The 20579-nt window shown below is 40.9% G+C and overlaps 1 protein-coding gene across 1 annotated transcript; it reads right to left on the minus strand.

Annotated features, from left to right (window-relative positions):
- Positions 1-640: 640 nt before the first annotated feature.
- LOC308303404 (uncharacterized protein) lies at positions 641-15707 on the minus strand. The gene is made up of 11 exons (XM_080747765.1): positions 15627-15707; positions 13992-14158; positions 13681-13729; positions 13544-13588; positions 13314-13363; positions 12472-12521; positions 11019-11245; positions 6917-7167; positions 5077-5196; positions 4485-4620; positions 641-2799 (listed from the first exon to the last, which is right to left on the minus strand). Exons 2-11 carry the CDS (start codon positions 13995-13997, stop codon positions 2735-2737), a joined length of 999 nt encoding a protein of 332 aa, XP_080603891.1. The 5' UTR covers positions 13998-14158; positions 15627-15707; the 3' UTR covers positions 641-2734.
- Positions 15708-20579: the final 4872 nt, after the last annotated feature.

Raw genomic sequence — 20579 nt, forward strand, 5'->3', positions numbered from 1 at the left:
CTGCCACCCAAGTGTGGAATTCCTTGACCCCTTTCCTAAAACATGTAGCTCGCTGGCATCCTTTAAAACCGCCCTAAAATTAGGAGGCCAGAAGCAGAGGTAGTTCTCACTTCTCCCATAGACAGGCGAGAAGTGATTGAATACCAAGGTACTCCAATGGAAACAAGACCGCAAGGGATTTTTTGGGGGCGTTTCTTTTGGGCAGGGTGTTTGACTGCACTTGTTGTGCTGTACAACATTCTTCTGTTTGTTTTGACTGCACTTGTACTGTTCTTCATTTTTGTCTAATAAAACATTCAATCAATATTCAAAAGGTCTGCTGTACAAGATCACAATGCACGCGTTGTAAGCGTGTAGTGCTCATGGTGGTTAATAATGGTTGTAGTATAGAACTATAGTACACAATCTTCTTTGAATACTTTCACTCGCGAATATAAAACATGTTGATTATCATTCACTACAAACTACTTAGCTATATAAACAACAGTCTACATAAGTAGGCATAGGGTATACAGTATATCACACTGATTAATTAACATGGACATGTAGCCTACAGGTAACATGATGGGAAGATCAAGGGACCAGTGTACAAGTTTCAATTTATTATTCATACACTTAAAAAAAGAAAGAAAAACACCTTTTAGGCCTACATTCAAATGCAATTACCGGTAAATGCACCATGTGCCACAGGCCTTTCAGACCGACTGCCTATATAAAAATAAAGAAATGCTGAAATTATGAAACATTTAATATAAACGATAAGAAATCTGATCCCACAACGTAATAAATCCAGTGCCTAGTTCTGTTCAAGTACTGTTCATTTTTTCTATCAGCCGGGGTGCAAACAGCCTTTTAACCCATTCAAAGCAGGAAAGCATTTGTGTCATTTTACATTTTAGCTCAAAATATATAAATATAGCAACATACGGTATGTTTTTCAGAAGGTTTTTAGATTTAGATCAGGGGACCGGCAACCCCCAAAAATGATATGTATTTTTTCTAAAACAATTCTTTCAAAAATAGCAGATGTCTATGCTCGCAGCACGGCACAAAGCTTAAGGTGCCCTACTACAAGACAGTATATGTTTTGTTGCATGACCAATGGTGGAAGACAAGCTTTCGAGTTCGTTAAAAGCGCAAGCACACATCCATGTAGCCAATAGGCAAACTCTAGCAGATCAGGTTGGCTGGAATGTTACGTTTTATACAATGAAAGCATTCAATTATTACGTTAAATTACGCCCCAATTTAGTCAGGCAACCAAGGCACATTTTCACACAGAGTGACAATGACATGTTATAAGTCTAGGAAATTAAGTCTATTTTTTGGAAGAATCGTTCAGTTTGTGATATAAGCACCAAATTTTGCACAAGGTTTCCTCTGGACATACTTTTCCCAAAAAGCACGTTAGCCTCTCATTTTTTATTTTTAAGGGTTGGGGTCCCATTGACTTTCTATACAGTAAAATAAAACAAAAACATAAATCTGCCCAAGGAATGTTTTTTGTGCAAAACAAATGCTTGCATTGGATTCAGGATCATGAAAAACCCCTAGTTTGACCCCTCACTTGCTACTTAAAACAGATTAATTTTGTTGTATTATTTTACTGTATAGAAAGTCAAGGGGACAATGCCACCCCATCTTTAAAAAACGAAACCTTTCTCACATCAGTCTGTGTCACTGCGTTACCTTGATGAGTGACAGCTCTGTCTTGACGGCGTCACATTACGTCCAACTGGCTCCACTAAACGTGAATTTGTTGATATTTCAATCAAAGATCAGATGAGGATATGGCATTATCAACTGTAAAGTTATGCCTAATTTATCATTTATGCTGTGTAAAGTGCTGAAAAAAGTAGCAGATCTACAAGCTCACAACACGTTGCATGCAGTCTGGACATGCTGTTTTGTGAGCTTGTAGATCGGCTATTTTCGGTGCACCCGCACCACCACAAGCCACGACAATGTATACAAATCTGGCTTTAGTGTTCAGAGAACTTCAGACTCAGTCACTCACTGCTTGTTTTAGGAGGAAGAAATGAGAAAGGAGTTGTTTCCCAGCCTGTTGTGTTTATACATAATTTTCTCAAAGTAGACCACGTAATTACATAAAAAATATTATAGGATTTTTGGGACATCTAGTCACCCTTGTGAATGACGTGAATGGATAGCCAACAGCAGAAAAGCACGTAGGCTATATAGCCTACATTTAAATATAGCCTAAAATGCATTTAATCATATTTTATACATGACTGGACGTTGTGGATGGCGTCAAAAAATTTAACCGGGGCGATTTTTTAGTTTGGACACCGTCACGGGAGCATCCGCCGTTGCCGTCGGCAGTGGAGCTCCCTTCATTGATTAAAACCGGTGCGTTCCCAGCGTTGACGTTGACGCAACGCTTGACGCGCCCGGTGGAGCCGGGGGGTTAAGGAATGTGACAAGAACAAAGAAATATCGAATCACGATCACGAAATCACAACCTCAAAACGTCACTGGGTGTCTACATGACAAGAAAGAGGCAGAGGAGAAAGTGGTACAGTCAGCTGGGGCATTAAGGCCACTGAGGTCTCAGGGCATGCGATTTTTGTGAGGGGCACAAGGCCAAACTGAGGGGCAAAGACAGCCATGGCCTTCATGGCCTCCCTGAATTTCCTTCCCCTTCTGGGAGGGAGTCGAGTTGTGGTGTTGATAAAACCACCTGCTTTGGCTTTGTTAGAACTGGCCGTCACTGTCACTCGCTGGAGCCCAGCTGAGCCGGTCCAAGCAGTACTTGTAGTTTGCTGGTCACCAAGTCACCTGGCATGAGGACAGAAGAATTCAGTATTCAAAATATGAATTAAGATAAAGCCCAAACATTCAATTAGACAGGTGACTGTGCACATACATAAGTGTTGGGCAATATAATAATAATCTTTATTGTCCCCGAAGGGAGATTTGTCTTCACAAGTCTGTTCAAAAACAAAAGCAACAACACGTAACCATATAACATAAGACAAACATATCACAAAGACAGATCATCAGGTCCCCAGTGTGCACAGAAAACCATCCTAAAGACGGGGGCGGGGCACTTTGTTTAGTGCAGCGATGGCTGAGGGGACAAAACACCTGCTAAACCCAACCTTGTGCCACTTCAAGGTTCTGTATCTTCGCCCTGATGGCATGAGGTCAAAGACGCGATACAGAGGATGATCAGTGTCATTATTTTATTTTTATTATATTTGTATTTATTTTCATGTCATGCACCAGAAAGGTGCCCAGCCCACATGGACTTATTGAAAGTGCTAAGCGTATACAGTATACAGGTATTACTTAGGGAAGTGATGTTACTTATTACTCCTTTAAAAAGTAATAATATTATGATATTATGTTCCATATTGGAACAATAAATATGGAAGATTCAAGAGATTTATTTAGAGTCTTGCTCTACTACCGTTGTTGAATGCAAGTGAACGGGCACACGGAAGTACCGCGAGACTCTGCGAGAGATGCGATTTCAACTCGAGTTCAAAGTTCAGCATTTTATAAACAAATATGGCAGTTCTCTGGTCATGTTATCGCTCGAATGGGATACTAACAAACGGTATTTGAGGCAGATGTGTTGCGAAAAAAAAGGACTTGAATAAGCAGATTAACAATTTATCCAACTCCTGTCTGAAGCCCTGGTGGGGTAGAACAAGTCGAGCCAAAAATCTATTAGATTGCATCTTTTGAAAAACTAACACCTCGACCAACGTCTGGGGGAGGAAATAAGTACTTTTAAAGGCAAGAAATAAAACCTTTTGGGCCGAAAATCTCCTTTTAAATAAACGCAAACATTGAAGTAGACGGGTGTCTGTGGACATAGTAGACAGGTGTCTGTAGACCAGGGGTTCCCAAACGTTTTTGCCTCAGGGCACCCCATGAATATGTTTTTAATCCGAGGCACCCCTACATTATAATTTTCACTCCCAGCACCTTATATTTATAGCATATCGTCGTCATCGGGTGGAAACCTTGTATGTCTAAAACCGTTTTGTATTTATTATCTATAAAATGTACCAGTGAAAACAGCCGATCTACAAGCACACAACGTGCTTGTAGATCGGCTGTTGAAGCAGGGCTTTGCTTTACCAAAAGACGTACACATTTGAAACTTGGAGATACGAGGTTTCTGCCCGACAGTGATGATATTTTAGTGATTATGTTGTGAGGAAAATGTTGAGATAATAGCCATTTTGGTAAGAACTGACTGAAAATAACTTCAAATGTACTTCAAGTTTAAAATGATAGTAAATATTTTTTTCAAGTGTCCAAATAAATTCCAAATATTATCAAATTATCTCGCGGCACCCCTGGACTGCCGTCACGGCACCCCAGGGTGCCCCGTCACCCACTTTGAAAACCTCTGCTGTAGACAAACATACAAGTGTCTGTGGACATAGTAGACAGGTGTCTGTGGACAAACATACAGCTGTCTGTGGACATATCAACAAGATACGTACCTTGGCGAATGGTTGCAGTCCATGTAGTGGCATCAGAACCATGCACTTTAAGGATAAGCTTGAATGGAGGCGGCTGCTCAAAGTATGCTTCAAAGAAACCCCTGAACTCCAATGGTTCCAGGGTGAATGGCAAATACTACAAAGACAAAGAACATGAATTATTAAGTTATAACACAAAATGCACGATAAACTAATTAATTGGAGGCTTTGTAATTAATTCATCGAAATTAATAGCATGTTTAATCACAAATAAATATTTGACCTAAGAAGCAATTTTATTTAAATTAAAATACATTTTAGTATTTGTGAGTTTTTTAAATGAAAATGTGGGCCAAGCAAATAAGCCAAATAAGATCGGCGGCTTCTCCCATTACATGCACTGGGGTTTGTTGACTGTTGGTTGGTGCACTGGTATGATCACCGGTACGCCTGAAACTCGTCTAGTGAGAAAGGTTCTATGGTGCTAAAAACTAAGGTGATTAAAATGAGTTAATTTTTTTAATAGTGTTAATTTTCTGTAATTAATTAATCTAAATTAATCAGTAAATACAGTACATAAAACATGTTCGTGGCTACACCTATCTCTACACACCCCAGGATCAATGTCTCCTCTTTGCTCGCTCATCAGATGGTACTTCTCCTCCACCAGCAGACAGAAGGTGTTTGTGTCGACCGCAACGAACCGTCTCTTCTTCACGCTCTTCTTGAGGTCCTGCCACGCACAAGGACAACATGGGGAGGAGGAGGGAAGGGTAGAGGCAGGGGAGTAGGGAACGATAAAAACAAACAAACAAACAAAATAAATCAGTCACATCTTTTAGGAGAAGTAGAAGCTATATTGATAATGAATACTTACTCCTCCCGCGGGGGAAATTCAGATATCGCAGCCCAACCCAGCTGCTTTTTTTATCAGCTTTGACCCAGCTGAACTCAACCCAGTGATGCCCACAAGGAGCGCAAGGGGGAAGGGGAGCAGTGGTAGCTGGAGTGGGGAATCGTACCTGCGACCTCTGGGAGTCCTAGGTGTAGACACTAACCACTCAGCCACCACTGCTCATATTGATAGGTTGTCAATTATATTGAAGACCATGTTGAAGTTTTAGGTAAAATAATGACAAACTGATGTCTAGTGATACTAAACAAATATAGTCCTCTAGATATTTATGACAGCTGGACATTGTCATTGATCAATATAATTGCTAGAGATCTAATCAAAATATTAAATATGAAAAACCGTCATCGACATTGCGTTCAAAGGTAACATACTGTACTCTGTCCAAAACAGCTCCTATTGAGACATTCTTAATCTATTTCATTTAAAGGACAACTTTGTTTTTTTTTTACAACAAGGGTTCATATTTTAGAGATTAGAGAAAAGAATAGATGAGTTTTTAAATGTTGTCATTTACTCATTTCTACCATTTTAGTGATTTTAACGATTTTGATTTGCATGCATGCCCCCGAGTGTCTAAATATGTATTTTTAGACAAATAATCCGATTCCCAAGATGCACCGCAATCTTTCATGGGCAGATGTGACTTATGGGGGCTGGTGTAAATAGTAACATAGAAATTGATGGCTTATTGTGTCTAAAAAATACATATTTAGCCACTCGTACGCATGCCCCCACCAACTGAAATCAAAATACTAAAATCGCTAAAACAATAGAAAGCAGTAAATGAAAACATTTTAACACTCATCTTTTCTTTTCTCTAGTTACAATCTAAAATATGAACTTTTGAATATGAACTTGTTGTAAAAAAAAAACTAAGTTGTCCATTTAATATTTCTCTTGATCTCGGCATATACAGTATTTGGACTGGATGTAGTGTTGATACAATAGTCAAGACCCTGTCTGTGGTTTGTTAGTTCAACTAGACAGATTTCCACCCAAGAGGAGTCATGTCTGAAGAGTCAAAACCAAAGTTAAACTCGCTCTGTGTAGACAGATAACCATCACAGTTTCTTATTGTTTACAGGTAGATCTGAGGATGATATACATTATAAATACCGTATAAAAAAAATTTGGTCACTTTTGAAATCTATACTTATAAAGCTCTAAACATGGATTATTTTACAAGTTAAGAGATGTTGAGATTAGGAAAGGGACGATATGAAAATGTCATATCACGATTATTGAGACAAAAGCAATCACTATTTACGATAGTCCAAATCCATTATCCTGGGGCGGAACATTTGCCTTGTATCAAGTACGTATATTATAACTGTTTGACCAATTATAGAGGGTTACTTTAAGTGGTACCGGATACCAGTGCATGACGGAGGACGATTTCACGATAAATTAAATCTCCACAATACGATTATCGAGAGTGTTTTTTATCACGATAAAATCGTTTATCGTCCCATCCCTAGTTGAGATAATCTTTCACGTGATTATGATAATACAAAAAGAAACTTTGCGGCCTCCTCACTTTAACGTGTGATGAGTTGCAGCAGGAGAGGAAGACGCGGAAGCAGTGAGTGTCCATGCTGCCTCCCAGATCCTCGTAGAGCAGCACCACTCCGTGGTTCTCGTCCTGCTGCGTGTTGCGGGCGATGACGCCCACGGGCGACAGGGAGGACACCGGCCATGTCACATGACTGCCGGAGGACTGGGCCCTCTGGATGACGGGGTCCTTGCCGGTGACGTGTAGGACACCAAACACCTTCTCCTTTCCCTGGCCTGGTTGAAGATGACGGGAAAGAAGGATTAAGGTGGTTGCACACTGCTGCGTTTTTCGTTGCGAAATGCGTTTGTCAGGGCAAGAAGAGAGAGAGAGATAGAGAGAGCAAGGGACCGAGTGGTGCGCGAAACGGGTGGCAGTGTGCAAACGTGACTGACATAACGTGAGGTTGATTTTTTTATTTGTGTGCTCCGAAATTCACTCCGATATTCGGCCCGAAAACGCAGCAGTGTGCAACCAGCTTAAGTCAGGGAATTTTAATAAAACCCTGGGAATAAATTCCTTACCAAACAATTTCTTCACCAATGTGTTCGTAAAGGTGTCTAGTAACATATCTAACAAAGATTGAAATTCAACATCCCTAGCAAAATCTTTGACAGCTAGGGTAATTCTGGGTCTCATTCACTTACTATATTCTGTACTATAAGGGAAAAAATTACTCCCAAAAATCTGCTTTAAGTGGGATGTGAGGGGTCTAACTAGGTGGTTTTAATTATTCTGAATCCATTGCAAGCATTTGTTTTGCATGAAAAACATTCTTTGGGCCAACAATGGACCCCATACACCTTGTGAAAAGTGATGACTCATCACTAAACCATAGTTCTTTTGGGTCTGTTTTTAGCCCAAATAATGTTTTCCGTGCAAAACAAATGCTTGCAATGGATTCAGAATAATTAAAAACACCTAGTTAGACCCCTCACACCCCACTTAAAGCATACTTTTGGGAGTGATTTTTTCCCTTATAGTACAGTACAGTACAGTGAATGAGACCCAGAATTACCCTAGCTGTCAAACATTTTGCTAGGGATGTTGAATTTCAATCTTTGTTAGATATGTTACTAGACGACACCTTTACGAACACATTGGTGAAGAAATTGTTTGGTAAGGAATTTATTCCCAGATTTGACAGTTATTCTGCTAATTTTCCCTGACTAGATGGAGGGACACTATTATAAGATTCAGGTTCCTTAATTAGTTTTATACTTTAGCTATTGAAAAATAGCAGATGAGCTTGTAGATCTGCTATTTTTGAAAAGTTGTGAAAATTTTAAAAAAATATTTTAATATATGTATTTTTAAAGCAACATTTGTAACTCAAATTTTGCTTCTGGGGGGTCCCTGGAACAACATATTTTGAGATGGGGGGCCGTGGCCAAATACATATCATTTTGGGGTCCTTGACATGTAAAGGTTAGATAGAGCACAGCTGACACAGAAGCATTTAGAAGACATTTAAAGAATTTGGTCAAAATACTCAAAGACTTCAAATCTTCATGATTCAAAAATAGCAGATCTACAAGCTCGCAGCGCTGCACTCAGTGCTATTGCTATAATAGCATAAAATATTGTGTAATAATGCGTTCCCAGTCTAAATGGGTTAATGATTGCATGTGTATACTATTGAGAAAGCCAAGATAGTGCAGTGCAAGTGAGTTATTCTGCAACGTGGGAGTCAACGTTTTCATGCCCTAATGAGAAACCAGATGTGCACATGTATGAGTCGACTGAATGAGTCTAAGAAATCTATTATTATTATGCTCCTGTCTAAACCGCAGCCTCAGTGTTACACGATATCGGTCTACATTCTGGAAACACTGGTATGATTGTCTCTTGTAATGTAATGGTTTTTTATGGTATAGGGTTTTTTTCATGTACGTTTACAGTGTTTTTTCATGTTGTTAGTTTTTTAATGGACCCCTGAGTCTGTACAAACAAAGTCGATCGGTTGATTTTATATAGACAACAAGACAGCAAGGCCGATGACAGACAATAGTGTAACAGAAATATCTGGAGTTGCCAAATTGTAAAACACTATTAGACATGGACAATGTTTAGTTGTACAGTCACTAATGCAGGGGTTTTCAAAGTGGATGACGGGGCACCCTGGGGTGCCGTGGCAGCAGTCCAGGGGTGCCGCGAGATCATTAGATAATATTTGGAATTAATCTTTCAGTCAGTTCTAACCAAAATGGCTATTGGAAAAAAAAAATCAGTCAGTTCTAACCAAAATGGCTATTATCTTAACGTTTTTCTCGTAACATAATCACTAAAATATCGTCACTGTTTCAAATGTGTACGTCTTTTGCCCTGCTTCATCATACAAGACCGCCGCACAAAACTAGTGAAAACAGCCAATCTACAAGCACACAATGCCTCGCGATGCGAGGCGTTGTGTGCTTGTAGATCTGCTGTTTTCACTCGTTTAGTACATTTTATAGATGATAAATACAAAACGAACGGTTTTGGACATACAGGGTTTCCACCCGACAACGGCAATATGCTATAAATATAAGGTATATATAAGGTGCTGGGAGTGACAATTGTAATGTAGGGGTGCCTCGGATTTAAAAAAAATATTTATGGGGTGCCCTGAGACAAAAAAGTTTGGGTATATATTAGGGCTGTCAGTCGATTAAAAATTTTAATCCCATTAATCGCATGATTGTCCATAGTTAATCGCACGATTAATCGCAATTAATCGCATATTTTGTATTTGTTCTAAATCTACCTTAAACAGATATTAATACTCATATCAACATGGGAGTAGACAAATAGCCTACTTGCTTTATGCAAATACAGCATATTTATTATTATTTGGAATAATAACAAATACTGTCCATAATAGGCCTAACAAACATATAACAACTTGAGAAAATATCTGCTTCCATTAGGACAGATTAATAGTGAAAGGACCACCGCTCATCGAGGTGCTGCATGCCTGAAGGTCTATGACCAAAAGCTTGCACTTTATTAACTGAAAATAAAGAACATGATTTTGCACACTTTTGAGTGTGCAGAGGCTCCCTTAAATCTTTCATTAGGAGAGATTTAAAATAAACTTGGCATTCAATCACTAAACCTCAGCATCCCTATTCTAAGGGGATATTCACCAAAAGTAGCAGATTTAAAAGCTCATTACAAGATGCTACAAGAGCTTGTAGATTGCTATTTTTGGTGAAGAGAGTTGGTTTATAAATATAACTCAAGTACAGTGCAACTCAGGGGTGTTTTACAAAGCAAGCATGAGGCATTAGAGGGTCTGAATTGGTTTAACTGAAGTAATATTGATACATTCTAAATATTATCAAAGTATTCTGAGGCACCCTGGACTGGTGTTATTGGGTTAGTTCACTATGAGAAACCCAGCTGTTATGATGTATAGTGTACTAGAGACACTGATGGCTCGTTGGAGATGTGTGGCACACAAGCCATAGTCAGCCAGACTTGCCGGATTTTAGCCGGATTTGGGCCATAACAGGGCCCAAACCTGTTTGCCACTGAGGCAGCCAACTGGTGACACTGCCAATCTTAACTGCTAACCACTGTATGTGGGTTCTCTGGCCGTTGTTGCAAGCATTTGGTGGTCACTGTTAGCATGTTGGTGCGGGGGTCTGGGGAGGCAGAGCACTGTATAATAAAGGACGTCGTAGGCTACTATGTGCTCGTGTACAAGTTGGAGCGCTCCTGTTCTTGGGAGCGTGTGTGTATCTGGGGCTCGCGCTGTCTGCAGATGTGCCGTTTCAACGCTTCGGTATTTGATGCGCGCGACGCCGTGAGCGGTGATATTGTGGTTGTCTGCTGCAAAAATCTCCGCCGTTTTGTCTGTCTCATACATAGAGTTATGGGGTCTCATACTATGACTAGCCCTGCTGCTAGCCGCATCACACACTGACTGACTGTTGTCAGCGCATTCGCTTCCTCACTCTCTATACTACGGAGCGCACCGAGGCTCAAACATCAGCTGCGTTAATCGCACGTTAAAAAAAATATCGGCATTAAAAGGATTGTGAGTTAACTAGTTAATAGCGCGCTAAATTCGACAGGTATAGTATATATATAATATTCTCACCTGCCAGGCACAGCGAGTGGGGCAGCTTGATGGACTTGAGGGCAGATGCATCCTGGTCGACCGTCTCCACGTTGAATATGGGACCAGCAATGATCCAAGGGTTATGGACGAACTTGCTGAACTTGTACCAGGACAGGATGGTATAAACCACCAGAACTCGCTCAGACGCCTCAAATATCAAACCTGTTACTGCACACTCAAACGTCCCCTCTCCTTCCAGCTGAGCCCTAACGAATGCACACACACACACGCACGCGCACACACACACACACACACACACACACACACACACACACACACACACACACACACACACACACACACACACACACACACACACACACACACACACACACACACACACACACACACACACACACACAAACACACACACACAAAAATCATAATCACATAAATAATAAGAAGAGTATTAAATGAGGGTCTACTCTCTAGGGTTAGAGAGTAGAGATTTGGTAGAGAGTGGAAAAAAAAGGTCCGTTTTACCAATTATACCGGGTTTAAAATGGTACCGCATATGCAGCTCGGCAAATAAAAGGTGAATTGATCCCAGTGCATGACGGAGGGCAATTCCACAATACATTTAAATCTCCACAGTAGGATTATTGTGAGTGTTGATAATAGAGTAGTGAAGTGTGACGTAATTTACACATCCTACCTGGTTCGTGGTTTTCATCCCCCATTCTGAATTCCCATAGACCTTTTTGATATGGCATCATATAAGAACTGTGTTCCATTTATAAACAAATTATCTCAGCGGTTTGACTCATATGGATATGAAGAATCAACTGATGGTGAGAAAACGCTAATGTTACTGTCGCCGAATTAGTTACATTTTCGCTAGAAACAGGCTTTATCAAATATGAGTGACTGACTATCATAAACCACACAGAGCCACCTCGCCGACAATATCACAAAGACTGTTTGTTTATTATTTTTGGTCCGCAATGCTTATATGAGACGATTTTAAGATGACTCAATGTTATTCTCCATAGAGAATTACTTCATTGGAACCGGGGGATGAGCGAGTCACGTCATGACTTTGTTACTCTATAACGATTATCGTCCCATCCCTAGGCTGATGATGTCAAAGTGATGTCCAGACCAAATGCAGTGTGCAGATCTGTAATGTATAGGGCAATTAATATATGGAACACGTTACCGAATATGATCACTGAAGCACCCAGTAAGGCTAGTTTTAAGAGACTCCTTAAAAGACATTTGACTAATTATCCTCATTTATTTTAAATTAATTTACCTGTAGTTGGTTTCATTGTCTTGAATCTTTTTTTGTAAGACTACATGTTTTTATTGTATTGTGTTGTGTTATGTATTGTATTATGTATTGTTATGTTTTTTGTGGACCCCAGGAAGAGTAGCTGCTAATTTGGTGGCAGCTAATGGGGATCCGTATGAATAAAGAATAAAGACTTACTGCAAGCGGCCTCTGGAGAGCTTTTCAGGAATGATCTTCTTGCCATAGCTCTACCAAGCAAAAAGACACACACACACACACACACACACACACACACACACACACACACACACACACACACACACACACACACACACACACACACACACACACACACACACACACACACACACACACACACACACACACACACACACAGGAGATCATTCAGGCTCACCAATAGCCATACACAGGGGTTCCCACACATTTTTACCAATTAATTTCCAAAACCTTTCCAAAACGTTTCCAGAATATTTGACCCGATTTCCAGGACTATATAACAATAATTCAGCTGAATAACAGGTCGCTTACTCCTATGCGCAATGCCCAAAGACAGGTAGTGTATGCCAGTGGTTCTCAACCTTTTCAGGCCGAGACCCCCAAAATAATCATGTTTTAACTGGGGACCCGGCACCCTGACGAGCACTAAGAGTTGAGGATTTTTGCATAACATGGTTCTATTGTGAAAATAGCCGATCTACATGCCGATCTACATGCTCACAACGCCTCGCAACGCGAGGCGTTGTGAGCATGTAGATCGGCTATTTTCACAATTTCTGCCTCTAATATTTGACAATTTGGCCCATGTTAAATGTGTAATTTCAGAGGTATTAACAAAATGAATAACCAAAGACAATGCATAGCTATTTTTTCCAAGACCTTCCAGGACCCTTGATACATTTCAAAACGTTTCCAGTACTGGAAAAATATTTGTCTAATTTCAAAATATTTCCAGGAATTTCATGACCGTGGGAACCCTGCATACATACGTTAAGAACAATTTCAGCTTTGATCGAACTGACCTGCTGGACGTGTTGGCATTTTTCACAGCATGATCTTGAGTAAACCACATCTGGAGGACAAATAGCAACACACATTTTTACACGATTATTGGTGATTCAATTCTCATCTCCCGTTATATCACCAGACCAGTTTTGGGAAGTTAAAAGAGATAACATTTAGTTCTGTCTTCTGTGTAAAGCCCCCCTCATCCTTCATACGGTTTATTAAGGAGAGTTATTATTTTCTTTACCTTTCTCTAAACTTTCGATTATCTTCATCATTTCCATCCAGCTTTCTGTAGAGAGTAAAGACAATGGAACATTAATGGATCAGAGGCAGCTCAGAGGCGTACGTACGTGTAAACGATTAATATGATCCATGTCTCACCAGGATACCCATCATCATCCTCTTCTTCATCCGATGAGCTAATTACAGGCTGATGAGGGGAACAAAATAATTTACATTTAATTATTATGATTATCTTTGCAATATTTTGTGTGTTTTTCTCTAATGTCATCCCCTCTCTTCTCTTGTCTAGGGACAGATTGTAGGATTGATTACATATGATTATGTACATTTAGAGTTGCTATTATTAAATCTTGTACTCAACCTACTGCATGCATCTACACTAAGACAAAAGTGAAAATATTTCCCTAAACCAAAGCTGAATTAATCTATGAAATAACGTCATCTCTCACACTCATGACGTCAGCCTTTGCCTGGGTAGGAACGTCACTCCTTATGGTCTCATATCCTAAACAGGACGCTCCACAGCGTTTCTTCTCCAGCCAATCAGAGACCTTCTTGTCGTCAGGTGACCAGCTGTAGTGTACATGTCCCGTCTCAGACAGTGTTCCACCGCTCACTGGAACACAAGACAACAGGCAGCAATACATTTACAATGATGATACAGCAGTGTTTCTCAAAACCTTCCAATTTCAGACAGTCAGAGTTACAGACTTGGTATGGGTCAATTTAGACCCCCATAAAGGAACCCACAGAGTCCCTGGAACCCATTTTGAGAACCACTGTGCCTGTGACAGTTTTTATTATATTTTTTTGAATTGACACCGATTATAATTACTATTCACTAATCTGCACAGCAGAAAACCTCAGAACCAAGAGGCAGAACCATTTGCTTTGCTCCTGTATCATTTTACTGTATATTTGGAAGCATTTGTGTGACTGTGTCTTGTGTGAAGTTGTCACTTTGGCCAGAGGGTGGCGCCTGAGTCAAGGTTAAGGGTTCACTAAGACAGAGTACATGAATGTGGCCAGTAGTTTAGTTTCATAGTAAATTGCAATGCATCTCGTCTGTACCTACAGACCGACCAGAAATCTATCTTGAAAATGTTAGCAAACCTTTGAATATATATTTCTCAAAGCAAACTTTTGTAACTCAATTTTCTGCTTCTGGGGGGGTTCCTGGAACAACATATTTTGAGATGGTGGTAATTTTGAGGGTCTTGACATGAACATTTTTTTTAAATCCACTGATCCAGAAGAAGGATTTAGAAGACATATAGATATCAGCCAGACTTGCACAAAATGTAGTAGGCTACTGTACTTATGCTGCATTCACACTGAGAGAAGCCAAAGCTAATGGTTTGCTTGGTAATTCAATGTACTCTCTTTAAACTAGCTTTAAAAATGTCCAAGCTTTTTTCTAGCTTGGAAATTTTAAAAGCTGGTTTGCATAGAGAATACATTGAATTACCAAGCAAACCATTAGCTTGGCTTCTCTCAGTGTGAATGCAGCATTACAGAGCGTTTTCTACAAACTGTTAATAATAAAGTATTCAATCAAGCAAGTTGTTGTTGGCAAATGGCCAAAACAACAACAGAGGTTCTTGCTCACAAGGCAATGCATGATGTAGGCCTACTGTCACTTTAAAAGACACATTTATACTTCATCGCACGATGGTGTCGCACACCAGAATCAGCCTAGAGATCTACACGCTCACAGATAGTTGTCACGACACTAGTATTATAGATGATGATCGCTGATTTAATGTTCTCCAACACTAACACACATACAATAACAAGTAGGCCTTCATGACAACATTCCCTGCCTGGCTTACAAGACATATTAACCATATTAATTTCAAGGACCCCAGTTTGACATGCATAAGGCTACGCTACGCTGAGTTACAGACCCCAATGGGTCCATTTGATTCCTCATTTAGCTGGGGACCCCCTGGAACTCCCTCAGGTCACGTAACCCTGGGGGGTCCCCCCGCCCCCCGGACCCCACCTTGAGAACAGTCTGCAGCAGGACACTCAACAGAGAACACGACGCGTTTAAATGCTACAGATATGATTTGTTAACTTACCTCCTCAGTGTTTTACTATTTCCTGGATGGAAACATGTTGAGCAGAACGTTGTGGGACTGCAGGCTGCTTCCTCTTTTTACTGAACTGACAGGAAGGAACCAACTGAACTTTAGAGCTATACTAGTAGAGAAACTGGAAAGTCTGCTGAGGTTAATCTAGCCCCGAAACATAACGGATCCACCTCAACCTGGTGTTCAGCAGTTTTGCCAATTTGCCAAGTACGTCTACACAGACGGTCTGATTTAAAAAAAATAAAGTAATTACTGAAAGCTCACGGATGTCACCGTGTTGTACGCTCAAGCAGAATTACCCCTATCTTCCGTATTGTTTAATAAAAAGCATTCTAATCCGATCACCGGCCATTTTCTCCGCTTTCTCTCACTAGGTTTTCAACTATGTGACCCTATCGGTTGGGAAGGTGTACTGCACGCCGATACATTAACACTTGGCCGCGGATCTGATTAAAATGCGTCTTCTTAAATAATACGGAAGATACAGGTAAATCTGCTTGAGCGAACCGCATTTCAACATCCGTGAGCCTTCTGTAAGCACTTTATTTTTGAAATCTGAACGTTTGTGTAGACGTATGTGGCAAATTGACCACTTGGCTCAACACCAGGACAAGGTGGATCTATGACGGTTGTGAGATACGACCGTCATGTTTAGCATGGCTATGCCTGCACATGATTGGATAGCTTACGTATGTGCCTGCATTCTGGGAAATGTAGTGAAATTCAGCAACACAATATGTCAAGGTTTCCATTGTGTTTTCCTAATAGGCCTACTTATAAGTGACAGGGGCTGTCATAAACCACAGAGCTATCATACACAGCGTTTTATAACACTATGCTGCTGCTAGCCAGATGTTGTGAGAGGAAATGTTGTCGTTCTTCACACTGCTTCTTCTTCTTACTTCTACAGCGGTTGGCGTTCAGGCATAGATTATTTATTCATTAATTTCATGTTTTGTAATGAAGAATAGTTTTTTGACAGCATTAACTATCATTAACTATTCATTCCCATTTAGTACTTTGAATGGAATACTATGCCTAGTTATGAAACCATTATGAAAAGCATTCATTCACTGCTTCATCAATATGAACTCCCCACTGGGGACAAATTCAATTGTCAAAAGCATTATTATCTAACAAATTCACATCTAATAGACATTCAAGGTTTTTCATGTAGGCCTATTGATTTTCTACTTAACAGCCTGAATCCCATGATTCTATTCTATCTAGACCTACTGTCTGTGTATTTCAACCAGCTCCTGCAAGGGGAACTGATTCTGACAGTTTGCAACCATTCCATCATGTGTCACTAGATGGCACATTAACCACCTGATATTAGTTGACAGTTCAACACTGACTCTAAATGAGAGCTCCATATTGTGTTATTATGGGCACACATGTGAAAAGTCAGCCCATTCAAATCAGTCTTTCTTTCAAATGGGTTGGACCGACAGTAGTTGAGTTAATAGACAGAATAGTTTCATTGTAATGTTGTAATATTTTAGTACTGAACAAAGCCAGACAATTTGCTCTCAGAGAGTCAGAGGCAAATATTGTACTTTGTACTCCACTATACAATTATTTGACAGCTTTAATTACTTGTTTCTTTGTAGATTTATAATAGATCATTACAAAACATACATGAATCACTTGAGCCCTGTTTTATACTTAGGCCATTTGAAGACAAACTGGTAAAAATGCATTCTACAGCTGCCACCAACATGTGAATGACCTATACCAAAAGACATAAAGGAGTATGATGTACAGAATAATTACCAAGTCAATGACTAGAATTTTAGACATACTGTATGCTTTTATTTCAACCAATCCATTGGATACATACGAATCAATCAGACATTTACAAAATATAACATTTTATGAAATTACTAATATAAAATGACACATTTTGGTATAACATGTCACATTTTGGAGGGAACCAGTCATCCGTTCTTACTATGATGACTCCCTATCAGCTGACCCATAGCTGACCCAGGAAATACAATAGGAATTTTGAGAGAATAAAAAAATAACAAAAATAAAAATACAAAGCAGTTAAAGAGAGCTGTGGGGATCATTCATAGCCAACATCTTGGAGCGATGTTGTGCTTACTGCATCCTGAAAAGGAATCCACGTAGGCTACCTATCCCTGAGTTTTTCATAGTATCTACATGCACTGTATGTAACATAAACGTCTAGACTGGTCCGTTGATTTACAAGCACTATGGCTCCACCAATTATTTCCATAATGTCATAGTCTAATTCCACCAATACAATCATACAGTTTACATTTCATTTCAAGAGTATATTTTAACAGTGCAGCATCGACCATGACGCGGCAGTTATAGTCTAAATCAACATTTCCCCCCCATAATTACCCTCTCTTAGTCTCTCTCTCAGATTATTTATTTTGACATTGGCTCTCCTTCTTTGTCTGCTCTTTTTCCCTGCACAGAGCAGATCTACAAGCTCAAAACGCCTTGGAGCTCAAGGCGCTGCGAGCTCCTTTCGGCTAACATTCTGAGAACCCCCTAGGGGTCCGACTCCCTGTTGAAGACTCTTCTCCCCCCACACAGTTTCCCAACGTCTCAGATGAAGTCGAGGACGAGTTTCTTGGTGAGGGTGTGCCGGCATTCTGGCATTAGTTTGCAGCCGCCATGCTCTCCTTTGCTGACCTCCCGGTTCACTGCTGTCAGGACGCTATGGATGTCTTCTCCACTGGCAGGGAAACAGTAGAGCACAACATTACATTGGGAAATGTTATAACATTGTCAGTGCATATTGTGTGAGAAATCGCTCTCTCCAGCCCATGCACAAGTAACACGCCCTAACGGCGGGAAGCGACCGTCAGCTCGTGCTGAAACAACAGATTTTGTGGCACCGCACAGACAGACACAAACAGGCGTGGCATGTGAGAGCCAATCAGCGACGCGCCTCAGAGCCATGTGAGTGAGTGTTACACGAAATGTGTTACTTGCAACTTTTTGTGGCCAAGCTGCCTTCATGTCAAAAAAATATTAGCATATAAAATAGCATTTCTTTTCCCACTTTTTTTTTAAATGTCAGCGGCCTTTTAAATGAACTACCTTTACCCGCCTAACATGGCTAGCCGTTTGTGCCATGTATACCAATAGGTAGGCCTATTGGTGAAGCAAGTATCCTATAAAGTATTATTATTATTATTATTATTATTATATTTTGAAGACTGTTATATGTTGCATGACCTTGACCCTCATATGAGGGAGGATAGGTAAATAGGTCATAGTTGCCACATTGTGGCCCCCTTTGTTTTATGGCTGTGAGAAAGAGATAACGTTCTTGGCGTTTAATGAGCTCTGCAGAGAAGGAAGAGTGATGTTTTGTTTTAGCAAATTAATAATGGACTGTGAGAGGGAAGGCAAGTCAGTCTGTCAGTGTGTCTTTGGTGTAGGATGTATGTACAGTACATGTGTGTGACTGTTACAGCGCTGTAAATACATGTCTTCTATTTTCTTTTAACATTGTTTCTGAGTAGGGTGACCATATTTTCAGCCACTCAAACCGGGACGCGAAACACTGTTGCCTAAAACCGGGACCCTAAAAGTAATGTGCACGTTACCGCGCATGCATACCACGCGCACACACGCACCGCAGGGTTGCAAACAGGCAGTGAGTGATTGACAAACAGCCTCAGCGTTGAATTCAGACACGCAATGAATTTGTTCCTTTTTTCTGATTGGTTAGGTGAGCATGTTTTCATGAAAAGAACATGATAAATGTGTATGCAACCACTGAAAACAGCTACGATTATTTTAATTCTGGTGAAAACCGGGACAATTTTGCAGTGAATGTTGAAAACCGGGACATATTAGTGTTTTAGAGATATTTGTCGGGACGCCGGGACAAGCAGCTTGAAAACGGGACTGTCCCGGGTAAAACGGGACGTCTGGTCACCCTATTTCTGAGTCAAGGTTTGCTGGTCTTTTGAGAGTTTCAATTCCGCTATAGACTCTTAGACTAGAGTCCATAAATTAAGTAGGATTTCTACGTCACTAGTTTTAGTCAACGAAATCAACACCACTACTGCAGTCAAGCCACGTGTCAGTGGTGCGTGATTATGGATCCCACTGGGAAAGATGGATAACCACGCCCCGGACTCATTTTTGAAGCTTGTGATTGGCTGAACCGGACGTAGGGAGCGCTCCGTTGTAGTCTCTTGGACCGCGCGAGGTGCACCAAACCCCAATTATCATTGCGTTTATCGTGCGCTTGCCCAGGCCGAATAGAACGATTGCATTCACCACGGCTTCGTCCTGGCCCGCTCTTCGCGGCCACTCGCGCCTGCGGCGCTCGTTTCCATCCATCTTTCCCAGTGGGATCCATAATCACGCGTCAGTAGTGGCAGTTGTTAAAAGCTCCCTCTCACCTGACTGCTGCTGCTTCCAGCTGACTGCACAGCTCCTGGATGTAGATGGACCCTGTGTGCACGTTCCGGAATGCTACGAATTCCTCTAGGGCCGCCGTGCCTATCAGGAAGTCTGCGTACCACGAAACCGACTCGGCCGGGGACGGACCATCTTTCTGGAAGCTACTCGGGGGATGCACCACCTGCTGGCGGCGGTCCCCCTGGCACGCCTGGATGAAGAACAGCTTGGGCTTCCCTACCAAGGTGGGGGCATTCTCACTGGTGAAGGGCTGCTTCAGCTCATGGAGAAACACATCCCTGCCGTCTGTACCCGCCACGGATCCCTTCGTCCCGTGAGTCAGCACGCACACCACCTGATGTCATGGGCAGAGGGGTTCAATACCATGGTGTGAACACAGGAATGCACAGTGAAAGACTCACTGAAACAGAGTGACTCCCACAGCCACAATACTAGAGGGAGCAACACCACTGATTCCACCAACCTACTACTCTGCCACCAAAATGTGGAATGCCCTGATAACCTCCCTTAAAAAAAAAG

This window comes from Nannobrachium achirus, assembly GCF_963921795.1.
Source record: "Nannobrachium achirus genome assembly, chromosome: 18".
Classification (NCBI taxonomy): Eukaryota; Metazoa; Chordata; class Actinopteri; order Myctophiformes; family Myctophidae; genus Nannobrachium; species Nannobrachium achirus.